Source organism: Condylura cristata, unplaced genomic scaffold, assembly GCF_000260355.1.
Source record: "Condylura cristata isolate star-nosed mole 26May11 unplaced genomic scaffold, ConCri1.0 scaffold00005, whole genome shotgun sequence".
Taxonomy (NCBI): Eukaryota; Metazoa; Chordata; class Mammalia; order Eulipotyphla; family Talpidae; genus Condylura; species Condylura cristata.
In genome coordinates this window covers 13333744-13350463 of record NW_004567106.1, presented here as the reverse complement: position 1 = coordinate 13350463, position 16720 = coordinate 13333744, and the positions used below count along the sequence as shown (strand labels likewise).

Below are 16720 nucleotides of genomic sequence, written 5' to 3'. Positions count from 1 at the left end.
TTAAGAGGCTTATAAAAAAAAAAAAAAGTTTTTCGTGCATGTGTGAAGAACTGGGGTGCAGACCAGAGGTAAAGGAGGAGTGAGAAAATTCACCAGACACAGAATGGGGAGCAGAAAAGACAGAGCTACTTAAATACACAGCTAAGGGGATCAGCAGGCCAGAAAGGAGAAGACTGCTGCTGGGCCATGTATGGGTCACTTCTTTGGCCAGGGGAACAGAACTCAGACTTATAATAGTGGTAGTGCTGAGACTGAACTCCTAAGCCACCTGGGAGGCCCCAGAAACAGTCTTTTTTTTTTTTTAATACTGAACACATGAAAGCTATAGTACTTTTTTTTCCTAAAGAAAAAAAAAAAAAAGTTTGCATCTCAGTTCTTCTATGCAAAATTAAAAAAAAAAAAAGAGTAAATGAATGAAATGAAAGAGTAAACAAATGTTAAATATATGTATGTGTTTGTGTGTTTGGAAGATAAAGATATTTAGAAGATAATGTTGCAAAAGAATGAGGTGGGGTCTCCATGGGTAGCCTAGGAGTTAAGTTTCAGTGTTGTCACTGATACTATCTGAGTCTGATTCCCAGCCAGGGAGTGACCCCCAAGGTGCACCAGACTCTCCTGTCTCACCCCTGCTCCCCCCAGCAGTGTTGCTCAGTACATCTGCCTGTTCTGCTACCCACTCTGTCTCTGGTGAATCCTCTCACCCCTCCACACCTCTGACCTACACCCGGGTGTTTGTATGCATAAATATTCAAAGGAAAAGAGAAAAAAAAAAGATAATGTTGCTTCTGAGGGCTTATAACCAACTTGTACTTGTAATTTATAATATTTGGGTGTCATCCATTGGCCAAAGTAATCTAGAAACTTTCGCGTTTTCCTGAATCTTCTAAATTATATAATGACATACTGTGTTTTAGAAAAGCTATAGACACATTTCAACATACCTTCTATAAACAAGCCATCTGGCTGTGGCTTCAGCAATTTTGATGCCACCAGTACAATACTCAATTCTACCGTCTGCAGTCAGTGTGATGACACTAAGTTGGAAAATGCTCAAAACCACACACATTTAAAAAAAAAAAATTACGATAGCATCTCTCCAGAGAAAACAAATATCGTAGATAAACAAACACATTTAAAGAATGCCCTAAGAGAGAATGAAGTTAGCCGTGAGGTAACACCTTTTTACAGCTCTGTATTGTACAGGAAATTGGAGTGAATATAGAACACAGTGTTGATGGCTCTATTTGCTCCCTTAAATACATTTAATACGCACAGGAATCACATAGGCAACATCCGGTTGGACTCACTCCCCAAACTGTCTACTAAAAGCCTGCATCATTTGACTTTCAATACAACCTACATAAAATCAAAATACAACACAATCAAAAGCTTTATTTCCTGTCCCATAAAACCTCTAAAATTCATTATTTCATTTTTCATTTTAATGTTTACTTCATCTATGAACATGCTTTGAGGGGCAAATATTGGCCAGACACAGCACTAGGTTCTAGAGAACCAAAACCAGACAAGACACTTTTCCCTAAATTCAAGGAGCTAACCAATCAACTTGCTGCCTCCTGACCTTCTCTACTGAAGTTCACAAAACCAGTGGACAAAACCATAAGGCTGAGTCCTGGGTATGAGTAGTACCAGGCATACAAATAGCTAACAAGCTGTCAACAGTGGAGTTCAGAAGTTTTGCTAACTGAAGACCTGCTTCAGACTCCTGACTAAACAAGAGAGCTTCTACTAAAACTCTTCCCAATATTTCATCAAAATGTGCCTGAAGAAACAAGACAGAAACTGCCAGGTGCCCTGCCAGCCTCCCTTCCTTCTGGGGTAGCACCCTGTAACTCGTCCTCCCTCTTCACTATCAGACTCATCACCCACCAAGATGCCCAACAGATCCTTAAGGACAACCCAGTCATGATGAAAACAGTTATAAATCATGAATTATGTGTTCAGTGCTCTACATATATGATCTTACTTAATGCTTACAACAATCCTATGAAGTTTATCTACAAAGTTACTAGAGAAATTGCAACCCTCAAAGGATAATTTGTCCACAGTTATCTAAGTGAAAAAAGTATCAGAAGTTAGCCCAGGTTAGCCTGCTTCTAAATCTCTGCTCTGCTGTGCTAGACTGCCTTCATCTCCAAACCTATCATCTCCCAGTACATGCATTCCTCTATTCTCCACCCCAGAGAAAAGCATCATGGTCCAAACTGCAGCTAGAGACAAAACCTTAAGTACTGCCTTGCTTTTACCCTCTCCCTTGTTCAGTCACCTCCAACACCTACCACTAAATCCTGTAATTTTGTGAGATCTTGTGAAACATTTCTCTTCCTACAGCCACTAGTTGAGTTCAGCTCACTAGTATGCCCAGCATGGATTACTGCAAACCTCTGTGTCTTTCAACACAGTGGACTCCCAGTACCCACATTTGTTTGTACCCAATTCTCCCCAAGTTGCCTTTTATACCACCATAGTTTGGAAGTAGTGAAATCAAGTAACTAGGACTGGCAAAATAAATTTTTCCTAGTCCTGGTCACAAAGCCTTGTGACCATGTAGGTTTATGTAAACAATGATACAACAAATATTTGGATAAAGAGCAAGCAGTATCTAAAGGAGAAGAAGACAGCTGAGTTTCTGAAACTTCTCCTATTTATGGCTCTAGTCCCTTATGAGGTCAACAAACTTAATCTAATCAAGCCAACCTCAAATGGTTCTAGTCCGTTTCTTTTTAAGTTAGAAGGTGAAAACAACCCAAAGGTCCATCAATGGATGAATGGATAAACCTATGTGGTTTAAACATACAAGGGAGTATTATTCAGCCTTGAATAATATATGCAGTTTTAATATATGCTACAATATGGAAGAACCTTGAAAACATGCCAAGCAAAATTAACAAGACAGTAACAAGCAACTATTATGATTCCACTTATAAGAGATACCTGAAACTGCAGAGAGGAAAAAAATAAAACAGTAGTTATCGTGAGCTGGGTGGGAAGGGAAGGAATCAGGATTTATTGTTTAATGGGCACAGAATTTAATTATGGGATAATGAAAAAGTTCTATGACAAGGAGAAATGACAGTTACACAACAACGTGTAACACTCCCCAAAACCCTACTATACTTACATCAAGACCAGGTCATACTTCACAACTAGCAGAATTCCCACACTGGCTCTCTCAAAGAGCACTGGTGGTACTATCTTAAATATAAATGTCTTTTCTTAATATATGGCCAAGTCAACAAGAAAATATTCTATAGAAAAGCCAGAAAGGACAAGAATCTACAAACCCACAAGTAATAGATCTAAATTTGCCTGTAGCCAGCTGGTTTCTAATGGCTAAAAGCCTGGGTTTTAATGACCCATGTCCAACAGGAAAGAAGAAGAATGCTTAGGGCCCAAACATCTTAGGAAGAACACACAAATCTTACCTACAAAAACTCTCAAACTAAACCCTGAAGAACTCAACAAAAACGTCCCATGAAAAAAATTCAAAAAAATAAAATTACTATATAAATGAAGAAAAACAAGCCACAGAATGAAAAAGTCAGGAAAAAAAATCTACAGAATCAAACCCATAGAGACTACTATACACAGATTTATTTTATATTCTATCACCAACGAAGAAATAGAAACCTGAAACTTTCATATGACAAAAGAATGAAACTATCAGTAACAAAATTTGCAAAAAGAACCAAACAAAACTTTCAGAAACAAAAACAGAACTGAAATAGAGTGACAAACATTGGACATTCACATAGTGGATAACCTGAGAAAGTAAAATAATTCTGGAGTCAAGGGAATGTAAGGAATGATGATGAGAAAGAAAAAAAAAAAAAGCACTGTGAGACAAAAAAGAAAAATAGCTTGAAATTAAAAAGGATAAGAACAAAATATTAGTAAAACTGATGACAAAAAAATTACTCAGAATTCAGCAGACTCAAGTCACTAAACGATAAAACAGACGCCAAGAGCAAGTGAGAAGGTCCATTTCTTGTAGATAATTATCTTTTTACATTCTTTTGTTAAAACTGGTTCAAGTTCCAAAGACAGAAATAATTTCCACATGGGAAACAAAATTTTAATGTCAGAGATTGTGCATTTTAATTACAGCAATTTAGTTATCAGAATAAATTGTCTTTTAATATTATGAATAATATACCTTTCCATCAAACTACCTTTCTATTCTATCATTACCTCTGGTAAATTAAAACCAGACTTTGTAGGGGAAAAAATCAAGTGATACGGCTTCCTAGCCTAAAAGGATAAAAAATGCATAGTTCTAACTACAGTGTTAAACTGTTCCCACGGAGTATCATAGAAGTAAAAATGCACCCAAAACATTCCAGATGCCTGTATTCTCCATGTAAGACAATGTTTTGTAACCATTATTTATTCATGCAGAGGCTTCTTCATGCAGAGGCTTCTTCACACAATTTATTTTTTGCATGTGAGTTCTTCAGTAAAACTCTTTGCATGTAGAGTCTGCAAAATCAGTTAAGTAGACAAATGGTGACATATTAAGATTGAACAAGTTATTTTCAAATTATAAAGTCTCTTGTCAAACAAGTCATATAATTCCTTCGGGAAAACAATTTGTTTTGTGAGAAAGTACTTACATCTGATGGGTTGTTTTCGGGTTTTTTTTTTTTTTGATCAGAATTTTTGGAATTAGAGAGACTCAGCTAGAGGCAATATTCAAAGAGGTAAGAGGTGAAAATGCCCCAGGATTGATAAAAACAATACTTGTAGATTCACAAGACACAAAATATTCAATAGCAAACTAAGAAATCTACATTAGGATATATTATACAGTAATATTACTGAATACCACAGACAAGCCGAGATCAAACAGATAAATATAACAGCTTACCACAGAACCACAATTCAAGTGAAAGTAAAGACTATAGGAGTAAAATAATATCACTGAAGTAGTTTTGAGAGAATTTAACTGTTCACTTCAAATTCTATACCACGGAAAATGAGGATGAACTAAACATTTGCAATACATATATAACACAGCAGTATAACACAGCAGTGGGGTTATACTACTCAGATTCACACGAAGAAAAAAAAAACACTTCTAGAGTTACCTCAAAGAAGAAAAAGGTTGAAATGCCAAAACAAGTAGTAAGTTTAGAAAATGGTAAGTACATACATAAGCAAGCAAATATTAACTAAATGAAGCCTTTATAATGCCCTAATGTGTGGGGTTACAAGAAATCAGGATAGTGCAAAATTCTAGTATAAACTGGGAAAAGGTAAACAAAATTACAGATTCTTGCTCAAACACAAAATAAAACACATGTAAAAATTTGTAGGGTAGCCCCCCCCCCCAAAAGACTATACCATTCAAACCAATATAGAGGAAGGAAAAGGTATTAAGGATAAAAACAAACAAAGGCCAATTTAAAAAGCAAAGGAAAAATCAACATCAATAAAGCAGAGCACACAACACAATATTATTGTACCAAGGAATCCAAAATTGTTAGTAATCGCAATCGATATAAACGGACACAAGATATAAAACCCAAACCTGAGCTATGTACATTACTTACGAGACACAACAAAGGTGAAAGTATCAGGTCAACATAAAACAAATACCTCAAGGGCCACACAGTACAAATATCAAGTAAGGTTTACTGGTGACAACAAACAGGAGAAAGGTTCTCAGGGTCCTCCAAACACTAGGATCCCCAGAGAGGAATCCAGTTCACACACCTTTGGGCAATTACTTCATAAGAGAAACCTCTGGCTTAAAGAAGAACCTTGTTAAAAAGGGAGCTGCTGGAGTTCACAGGTTGCTATCACCTTTTGTGCCCCTCAGCTGAGACACACCAAAACATCTCTCCAATAAACCATTAAAAAAATGCAGAAATGGGGCCCTCCCTGGTGGCGCAGCGGGTTGGAGCACAGCACTAAGAAGCTTGGGCCACTTCCGCATGAGTTCGATTCCCGCCTGCCCCGGAGGTGACCACATGGTGTGGCAGACCTCTCCTGACCCGCCCGCTGCTCCCCTCAGCAGTGTGCTTCGTCGATCTGCCTGTTCTGCTCTGCCTCTGGTGAATCCTCTCACCCTCCGCATTTCTGGCCTGCACCCCAACTCTGTATGGACAAATAAATAAATCTTTAAAAAAAAAAAAAAATGCAGAAATGAGCATCCAAGCCTGGGGATCTTGTCTGCCCTTGGTGAAGTACAGGATAGAAATATATATATATATATAATCATTAATATTAATATTATTAATTACATATATATAATCATTAATTATTATTAATTATATATATGTAATAAATTCTAACCAAAAGAAAACCGGTGTGTCTATAATGATAGCAGACAAAATGAACTTTGAGACAGAATGCATGATTTGAAATAGTGGCTATTCTTTTTACCAATTTATTTCACAATCCTTGCCATCTATGTGGTGAATAACAAAGTTTTAAAACTGTAGCACAAGTCAGTAGTATTTATAATTGGCAAAAACTGGAAATAAGTGTCCACTGAACAATGAATAAGGATGTTATATACACAATGGAATACTGCTCAGCAATAAATAGAGAGGAACTCTTGCCATTTGCAACAACATGCTTAGTGGATATTATACTTAGTGAATTAAACTGCATACTATTTCACATGTGGTATATAGAGAAAACAAATGGAGGACTAAACAAAAATAAGCTTTTAGAATGTAACAACAATTAGCAGCTATCAGAAGAGAAAGGGAAAGAGGGATGAGTAAGTTAGGCAAAAGGGGACAATTGTATAGCGAAGGATAGAACTGGACTTTTAGTGATGAAATGCACCTAGTTGATTTTCAACAAACATACCTGAAACTTACACATTGTTATAATAATGTAACTAAAAATATATACTGTATTTACATATATGTGCATGCAGATATATGTCATCAAAAGATCAAAGACAAATGCCAAGGCTACCCTGCTTAGGATATTTAACAATTATCTCATTAAGATGTGAATCAGACAAAAATGAGAAAATACTGCAATTAACAAGCCTGATCACAAGCACACATGAAACAAGAAAATTTTACATGAACTTGGTAAGTCTTCAAGCAGGTCTCAAAACTCAAAGAATTAGTATAAGATAACCCATACTGTCTGTCATATGCAATCACATTAAAAAATTAATACAAAAAATTAATAATTTTAGTAAATAAAACCTACATATCTGAAAACAAAATCAACACAAATCAAATGTCAGAAACTTAAAAATACACAGAATTTGATAATGAACATCTACTTTGGAAAAGTATTTTAAAAAGTACAGATGACTATACCAAACTCAGATTATTTTAGAGGTGAATTCCACCAGATCTTCCATGAATGGATAATTCCAATTTTTTTTTTTTAAGATTTATTTATACATACAAGAACTGGGTACCAGCCAGAGGTATGAGTGTAGAGGATTAACCAGAGACAGAATAGGGGAAGAGAACAGCCAGATCAACTGAAATACACTGCTGAGGGGAGCAGCAGGCAGGACAGGAGAGGTCTACCATGTCACGTGTGTCATCTCCCTGGCCAGAGATCAAACTTGTGCTTCAGTGGCTCTGGATAGCTCCATAGTGCTGTGCTTTACGCCATTACACCATTAGGTAGGGCCCAAAATTTCAATTTTAAACAGAGTTCCAGAAAATAAAGAACATTCCACAACACATTTCATGATTCTAGTATAACCATAATACTAGAACCTGACAAGGCCTATACAAGAAAGAAAAATTACAGAACAATTTTACTCATGCACATGGATGCAAAAATCCTAAACAAAACAATAGCAAATTAAATCCAGGAATATATAAGATAAAATAACATAACCAAGTTGAATTTCTTCCAGGATAGTAAGCATGGTTCAACATTGGAAATTATTTCATTTCAATCATCTCAATTAAGGCAAAAAGAAAATGCAGCTGATCAAATTCCACAACCATTCAACTAAAACTTATCAAACTAGGAATAGAAGAGAAAGTCCTCAATAAGTAAAATTTGAACTTATGATGTAATTTCAGGAAGTCTCTTTAAAGGAACCCGAAGTACCTACGCCCTTTTGTCTGTTTATTCTCTGTTGCCTGAAAGGGGGATTGGCTGACATCCCAGCACCCATCTTGACCTCTGAAGTGACCTTAATCATGGAACTAGATACTGAGCATAAGAGAAGTGGAAGAACCAATATGGATCCTTGATGTTCCTGGCACGGTCACAGGATGAGGTGCACATCTCTTGATTTCTTTGACATGTGAAACTAAGCCTTTCTGTATTTAACATAGTTTATTATACAGCAGCCAAGCCCCATCTTAACTGAAATAACATTTCTATTCTAAATCGTACTAGAGGCTTTAACTTGGGGAAAGGGCAATAAAAAATATGTAAGCATTATTAAGAAATGGATTATAATTATTCATTCCATCCTTTGGATTTTCTATTCATATGTGAATGAATAATTGCAGTTTCTTTCTTAATAATGAAGGAAATACAAAGAAAATTTTTAGAAATAAGAGTGTAGCCGGATAATCAGAAAAGTCACATGTATTTGCATTTAACAGCAACAGTCAGTTAAAACTTGTAATTATGATAAAAAACGAGGTATGTAGGAATAAAGCCAACCTAAAAGTCAAAGCTTTATGCAGAAAACTGTGAAACTTTTGGTAAAGATTTTAAGTGGGCAAAATCGTTCAAGGGGGAGTTATCATTGTTATTTCTCCTGAAATCAATCCAATGACTCACAACAACTGTGACCAAATCCTAACACAGGTGTTCATGGAACCTGACTATCTTAATTTTATGTGGAGCAGCAAAAACCAAGAATAATTAAGATATCAGTAAAAAAACAGGGAGGTAAAAAGACTTGCTCTCAAACAGCAAAAATTATCATAAGACCACAGTACAAGAGTTTGTACTGGTTCAGGAACAGAAAATGGACCAATGGTATAGAATTGAGAGCCCAAGAACAGAACCATGTATGTAAGTAAACTTAAGGTAACCCTGAAGGTCAGTGGCAAAAATGATGCTATTTTAAATAAAAGATGCTGAGACACTAAAATGAAAGCAAATAAATTGGATCATTTTATGACTGCATTAAAATCTCCATTCTAAATGACAGAATAGTAAATATTAAAGACAAACTTTTAAAAATTTTAATATTAAGTTTCTTTGAGACAGATTTCTTGAGTAATTTAAATTGACTTTTTCAACTATATTAAACTTAAGGAAAAAGAATTTTAACATTTTTAAAGCAGGAGCTCTTTCTTATTAAAAACATATATATATATATATATATATATATATATATATATATGGTGATGGCACACAGGTGACTCGGTGATGGGAAACCAACGGGAATTACAATTGAGATTTTAAAAAAAATGTACAAAATGATGTAAAAATAAACTATTATATTATTAAAAAAAATGAAGTCCAAACTGAGAAATGTATGTAGTATTACTATCAACACTAACGTATAAAGTTTTCCCCAAAAATTAGCAAAAGCCAAAAAATGGTAAATACAATAGGCCAGTTATTATGTGAAAACCTATTGAGCCTTACTCCAAACACAGAAACCAAGTAAACTAGAAAAAGAAACCTTTCCTAACCATCAGGCTAGGTCAGGGGGGAAATTCTCAGGTGTTGCCAGAAAAATAGATCCAAATGGAACTCTCCTATACTCCTGATGAGGCACCACTTGGGGAAAATAACTGATTTTACTAGTGAAGTGAAGAGAAGAGGCACACTCCAAGTTCCAGCAGTTCTACTGATCTCCCTTTGCACAAGTGCACCAAGAAACAGGTATAAGGCTATCCACAGCAGTCCTGAATGCAACAGAAAACAACTGCAAATAATCAAAATGTCAGTCAATAATAGAGGAAAATAGCAGAGTTAAAAAAAAAAGCCATGTCAACCTAAATCAATCTCAAAACTAAGCAAAATAACCACCACCACCCCCCCCTCTCTCTCTCACACACACACACACACACACACACACACACACACACACACAGATTGACTGCATTTATACAGGGGTCAAAATAGGCAAAATTAAACAACATTCCATTTTAGGAGTGCTTGCTTGTGTGAAAAATCTTCGAGAGCGTAACACAAATTTCAAAATAGTGTTTACTTCTGACTAGTATAGAAGATTTAATTGAAAAAGTGCAAACTATGAACTGTAAAGTTCAATTTCTAAAACTGAAATGAGAGGTCCACGTGGATTCACTTAACTTCTCTGGAAACTACACATCATTTAGGGTTTTCTCTGTGCATTATACATTATAAAATAAATTTTAAATGACAAAAAAACTAAATTTTTTTTTTAATTATCATCTTGGTTTAGACAAATGCTGTGTACAAGTGTTTTTTTTTGTTTGTTTTTGTTTTACTGTAGCAAGACAATGATGCTCTGGTACTTTCAAGATTTCTCTTTAAAAATCTATTAAACCATAACCTATATAATGTACATCAACTTGCTTCTCAAAGTAGCAAAGTTCAAAAGACGTTAAAGCTTTATTTATAAAGCTGTAAAACTTTATTGCCCTGCACTAATATAACCACTTTTTTATAAGCCAACTGACATGTCCCGCATCTATTAAGTAAATTCTGAAATTTGTTTTAGTGATAAAAAAACAAATACATTAAATGTTAAACACTTAGGCAGGCTATCATTCCTTATGGCGTATCACATTTCATCCTACATCAAGTGAAGTCTCAAAAGATTTTCTTTGCTTAAGGCAACTGAGAGGACAGGTTGGAGATTCCAGCTAGGTATCTTCATTATGAAATGTGACAACGCTGTGGCTTTAGGCAAATTCGGATTCAGTTTCCATCAGATAATATCATAGTAAGTTCTCCACTCTACCCATATTTTCCTAGTACCATCTGCAGGTATTTTTACGAGCAGTAATTCTGGAATATTCCTAGAAAGGCAGACACCAATCCCAAACAATAAAGCTTCCCCAAATCAACAGCCACATGAGTCAGAGAGATTCAAGAATTCTACCACCACCCCCCCACTCCCCCAAATCTTGGAACTGGTTATCTCTAACTCCCAAATCTCCCCTGTAGGGATATCCCCTTAGGACATTGAGAGCAATGGAAAGACAGCCAGGAGAGTTTGTCAATCATCTAGTCAAATGATAGACAGCTGAGATCTTGCAAAAAAATCAGTGTCTAACTCCCTTTACTTTGCGGAAGGGGAAATTATGTCTCACGGAGAAGCTCACTTGCTCAGACAACTGGTAAATGCTTAAATTCATCTCTTCCTTGCCCAGAGGTCCCCTCTACCCCCGCCCCCCCGAATGTTTAAATTCGCTGCGGATGCTAAGAGGTGAGAAAACATGCACCTCTTTAGTGTGTCCAGTTGGTCAGGTCTAGAAAAGGTCATAATCAGTTGAACCCCCTATTCTCACAGGTGGAGAAAGTTAAGGCTAGAAAGTGACTAGGCTTAGGCTGTAATTCACCGACCCTCTGCTTCAGAGCAATTAAAGACTGACAAAGGCGATGGAGATCACTGGGGACCCAATTTCCCATTTCCAAGAAAAAGTGTGTCCAAATAATAATAATAAAATGAATCTTTCCCTAAATATCATTCAGCAAGTATCCCAGGTTGGCACCACAGAACCGGTAAGAGAAGTAGGGTATCGCCAACAACCAATACGCAGCAAGGAGAAAGCTACCGTGCAGGAGGCATTAACTCTCGCCTCTCCCTTCCGCAAACGTTGGTGGAAAGAAAGAGAAATAATAAGGTTGAGGTGCCTCCCGCGAGAAGAGGTACCTGAGGCTTGCGCCGCAATCCCCCGCCGCACCCGCACCGGAGCCCGAACTCCGGCTTCCGGGGTTAAGTAGCGGCACCGAGGCCCGAAAATACCCGTGGGAGCCTGAGGCCCCGCCCCACTCAAGACCCGCCCCCACTGTCCATTTCACTGTGGACTGGACAACTTCCGAGACGCCCAGCGTCTCTAAGCAGCCGACGCTACATCCGGAAGCATCACGCACTTCTCCATTCCTTTCCGGGTCGGCGCGAGTACGCTCGACGTTTTCCCGCGTTTGATTGGCAGAGCGCAAATAGTAGCCACCGCTGACTGGTGCCACGGAAATTGGCCCCATAAGTGCCCGCGGGGCGCGAAGGGTCGGTTGTTTGTTTCCCGCTGGCCGCTGCACTTACGCTACAATCATGATGGACGTTATGGAGTTACCCAGGCCGCGCGTCAACACCAGCATGCTAGCTCAGTTCATCGACCAGCCGGTCTGCTTCGTAGGGAGACTGGAAAAGGTGCGCGCGCTTGCTGCTCAGACTGCTGGGTCCGAGGCGGAAGGGCAAGCCAGTGGCTGCCTGTGTGGCTGCCTCCGGCTGGGTAACCCCAGTGAGGCGGGAAAAAAAAACCTAGAGCAGGATTATGCAATCGATTGCTTTGCTTTGCGGGAGGGAATTATTTTTTTTGGCCTACTTTTTAGTAATTTAAGTACAGCGCATTTTGGGGACCCTAGAGCGGAATCGGAATGTTTTCAAATGTTCTCCGTTAATTCCAGCGCTTCCCTCCCCGCGTTGTGTTTTCATAATTGCCACTTTTACCTGAAGACTGTTAGATAGCCAGACTTGACAACTAATTCTCTTGCAGTTTTCTCTTCTCAAACCTTGCAGATCCCACAGCACTTTGTTGCCTTTCCCATTGTGAGAGTTTAGTTCTCTCGTCCTACTAGTAGTGGAAACAAATCCGGAGTGTTGGAATCTGAATTGAGCAAGTAGAGGGAAACAAAAATAACATAATGGCTTACGTAGTAGCTTATTTCAACCACACAATTTCTTCGTGAAATAGGTGTTACTCAGATTTCACAAGTATGGAAACTAGATGTTGTGTCTAGTTTAACTGAAATGCTCGAGGTATACAAGTGACAGATCTGTCTGCAGTTTTTGTATTTGTTTTACAGGAGTAGAATTCACATCTTGATAACCAGTTCCCTTTACTTCATCATTCCTAATCCTTAAAATATATTCTCGGTACTCTCTAAAAAATGGGTGCAAGTAGATCTCACTTTTGCCTAATATAGACCCCCCACACACACACACATACACACAGTTTGTTCTTAGCATAGAGTGGACAGATTGGTACCTAAATACAGGACATAGTTGTGCTAAAAAATATATCAAAGTTCAGATTTAACTGGGTAGATCTGATAACACAAGATTATAATTAGAACTAAGTGAGCTATTCAGAAAGCAATTGTTTTGTGTCTATTGACTTAAGCTTGCGTCCACCTCATCTTGAGAAATTTTTAATATATCTCTTTTAATGAAATTTTCAAAGATTTGTTTTTTTTAATTTTTTTTTTTTTTAGATTCATCCTACTGGCAAAATGTTTATTCTTTCAGATGGAGAAGGGAAAAATGCAACCATTGAGTTGATGGAACCGGTATGTTTAATTACTAATTTGATCTTTGTTATAGTTAATTCTTCATCCTGGTTTGGTTTGTTGCTAATGTTTCTGATTCTTAGATGTACAAAGGACTGTCTTATAAAACCTTCCTGACTCTGAAATTAAATTTTGTATTCTTTTATATTTCCTTAAAATTTCTAACCGGGCCCTCCCTGGTGGCGCAGTGGCTTAAAGCACAGCACTGAGAATCTAAAGCCACTTCCGCATGAGTTCGATTCCCACCTGCCCCGGAGGTGACCACATGGCGTGTCAGACCTCTTCTGACCCCCCGCTGCTCCCCTCAGCAGTGTACTTCATCGATCTGCCTGTTCTGCTCCCCACTCTGTCTCTGGTGAAGCCTCCCACCGCCCAGAGCCTCTGGCCTGTACCCCAGTTCTGTATGCACAAATAAATAAATCTTAAAAAAAAAAAAAAAAGAATTTCTAACCAATGATTCTTTGGACTCCATGAGTTTTTAACATCCCTTTAAATTCTTTAAGACAATTCTCATTCCTTATCAGAGATCAGAGAAGTATATAAGAAAACCTCTGATTAAATCACTCCTTCCTTCCACAAGCATCTTCCATTTTTTTAAATTTTGCCTATTTTTGCTTATATGCTAACTTCATAAAACCAACTTCAGAAAATGTTGATAATAGAAGCTTCCTTTTAGTATTTTTAAATACATTACTTCTTGTAGAAATGTTTGGTTTTCTCTATTTTTAAGTGAGGTGATCTTCAATTTAAACATATTTGGGCCTGCAACTGCTGCTAAAGATTGTAAGACTGAGGATATGCTGAGAGGAAGTACTTAAATATTTAACAATCATTTCTGTTTCTACATAGTTAAGTTTTTTAAATTTACTTTGTTACATGCATTGAAAGACTGTATAACAATTTTCCAAGTTAAATATGAAAATACCATGTTCTTTGTGTTAGCTTGATGGAGAAATCTCTGGGATTGTGGAAGTAGTTGGAAAAGTAACCGCCAAAGCAACTATTATGTGTGCATCCTATATCCAGTTTAAAGAAGATAATCACCCTTTTGGTAGGTAAAATATTCCAGCATTTGGTAGTTTTGTGTAATTAGAAGGGGAAAAGAATTTGACTCTTAGTATATGTATTTGGTCTTATGGTCTCAGTTCCACTTCATTTCCAATTTCTAGAGTTTTCTGATTCCCTGAAAAATGGGGAGACATTTTAGCCTGCTTCTAAATAGTGTTTGCATCGGTAAAAAACACAGTAAAAATAGATTAATTCCTACCTAAAGACAGTTTTAATATAGGGCAAAACAAAATGTTAAGGTTTGTTTTGTTTTACTGTATTCATTGAAGGAATCAAATAATGTGTAACATTTAAAACACAACCATGCAAGAGCTACATCAGAATGGATCATCGTCTGTACCCATATCTTTATTTTGGAGTTACAGTTAAGTAAGTAAACATGAAAATGATATCAGTTTCAGAAGATAGATTGTGAAAATAAGTTAACTTCTAAAGGAGAGAAAAGAAATACTCTTACAAGTAAAAATCCGTATAATAATTGATGTTACAATTTACCACTGTAGATTAATGTTTGTTAAATGTTTCTTTCAGATCTTGAACTTTACAATGAAGCTGTGAAAATTATTCTTGATTTCCGTCAGTTTTTTCCTTGGGGTGTATAATTGGATTGATCTTGATGAAGTATTTATGATTGCAAATAAGCTACACTGAAGATTATTAAAGGAAGCCCCTGTGAGCTCCAACATCTAATTTCTTCAATTTAATTCCAAACATAATATTAGATATTCTAATGTCATTTTTGTTGGAACTGTATATTGACAGTTCTTATCTAAGCCTTCATAAGGAGAAGAAATTTTCACTTCTCCATCATGTGGCCAAATCTGATGCAGGAACAAAGCAATTTCCTGAGTTTAGTTTTTTATTAATAAAAGTTAAATTGATCAGTACTTTCGTTCACTTCATTCTTTTAGTCATGTATTCAGGCACAAACTTGGAATTTCATAGTTGTAAGGTCAGGACTTAGACCTACCAAACGGAATAGTGTTGTGTTAAGTATTATTTGCTACCTCATGAACTATACCATGTTAATTACTCTCTTTGCCCTCTGTTAAAACACGATTTTAATTAGTTAAAAAGATAAATAGACCCTATATCTTATGTAGTTTTTTAGTACCTCCATTAGTCAGGGTTCTCCAAAACAGCAGAATCAATAAGATACATATATATAGATAGAAGATGGTGTACTTTACTTAGGGAGGCAAACAAGTCCCATTGTCTACCATCTGCACTGGAGAAATAATACAGTCTAAGTCGAAGGCCTGAGAATCATGACTCTGGTATAATTCTCAGTCTAATGACAAGACCTGAGACCTAGGAAGTCAGTGACATGGGTTCCACTGAAGGTCAGAGAACCAGGAGCTCTGATGGCAGGGCAGGAAGTAGACATCCCTGCTCCAAGAAGAGTAAGCAAACTTGACCTTCCTCTACTTTTTTGTTCTGTTAGGGGTTGGGAAGTACCTACTAACCCACTTTGGTAAGGGCTCACTTCTCACGTAGTCTGCTAATGTAGACGTGCGTCTCTTGTAGATACAGTCTCAGATGCAATCCAGAAATACGTAACTATTACCTGGGTATACCTTATCCAGTCAAGTTACACATAAACCATCAGAGTAGCTCTGACCATTTTAAAATTGTGTTTACTAGTGCCAAATGGCACTGAAACAGTAGGAGTATAGTGAGACTGAATGAAACTGCCCTGCCACTAGGGACATCTTAATCATTAAAGTAGTTGATAGAATCATTTGATTCTATTTGCCTTCCTTTTAACTTCCTTTCTTTCTATCCTTACTCGGAGTTATTGTTTACTGGTATTTCATACCACCAAGTAATGTTGCTGGTGAGCAGGAAGGATGTGGTAAGTTAGGATAGAGTGATCAAAAACTGGTAGACCTATATGGCCAGTTTGGCTTGACCCATTCTCTTGTGTGAGGAAGAACAACTAATTCTAAATCCACTAAAATTATAAATTATGCCCAAAATATTTTAAATTGATATCTTTAATTTCTACATTTACTTCAAAATATACTAATTCCTTTAAGAACACCACCATAACTACTTCTGATAAAAAATACTATGATGGCCCTCCCTGGTGGCGCAGCGGGTTAAAGCACTGCACTGAGAAACTAAAGCCACTTCCGCATGAGTTCAATCCCCACCTGCCCCGGAGGTGACCACATGGCGTGGCAGACCTCTCCTGGCCTGCCTGCTGCTCCCCTCA

The 16720-nt window shown here is 37.1% G+C and overlaps 2 protein-coding genes across 2 annotated transcripts in view; one reads left to right on the top strand and one right to left on the bottom strand.

The window, feature by feature from the left end:
• The window catches only part of UMAD1 (UBAP1-MVB12-associated (UMA) domain containing 1), a 197322-nt gene extending 185444 nt beyond the window's left edge, over positions 1–11878 (bottom strand). The window contains exon 1 of the mRNA XM_012720904.1: positions 11798–11878. The gene's annotated coding sequence lies outside the window, so the exon portion shown is untranslated. The remainder of the gene's footprint in view (positions 1–11797) is intronic.
• A 180-nt stretch (positions 11879–12058) lies between these two features.
• RPA3 (replication protein A3, 14kDa) lies at positions 12059–16648 on the top strand. The gene is made up of 4 exons (XM_004677116.2): positions 12059–12295; positions 13360–13434; positions 14377–14485; positions 15034–16648. The coding sequence occupies exons 1-4, from the start codon at positions 12197–12199 to the stop codon at positions 15102–15104; spliced, it is 354 nt and encodes a 117-aa protein (XP_004677173.1). The 5' UTR covers positions 12059–12196; the 3' UTR covers positions 15105–16648.
• Positions 16649–16720: the final 72 nt, after the last annotated feature.

Excerpts from the sequence above, each read along its gene's own strand:
- RPA3 (XM_004677116.2), top strand. The coding sequence starts at position 12,197 with ATGATGGACGTTATGGAGTTACCCAGGCCGCGCGTCAACACCAGCATG. Across the intron at positions 13,435-14,376 it reads CCATTGAGTTGATGGAACCG|CTTGATGGAGAAATCTCTGG; the intron begins GTATGTTTAATT and ends TCTTTGTGTTAG. Across the intron at positions 14,486-15,033 it reads AGAAGATAATCACCCTTTTG|ATCTTGAACTTTACAATGAA; the intron begins GTAGGTAAAATA and ends TGTTTCTTTCAG.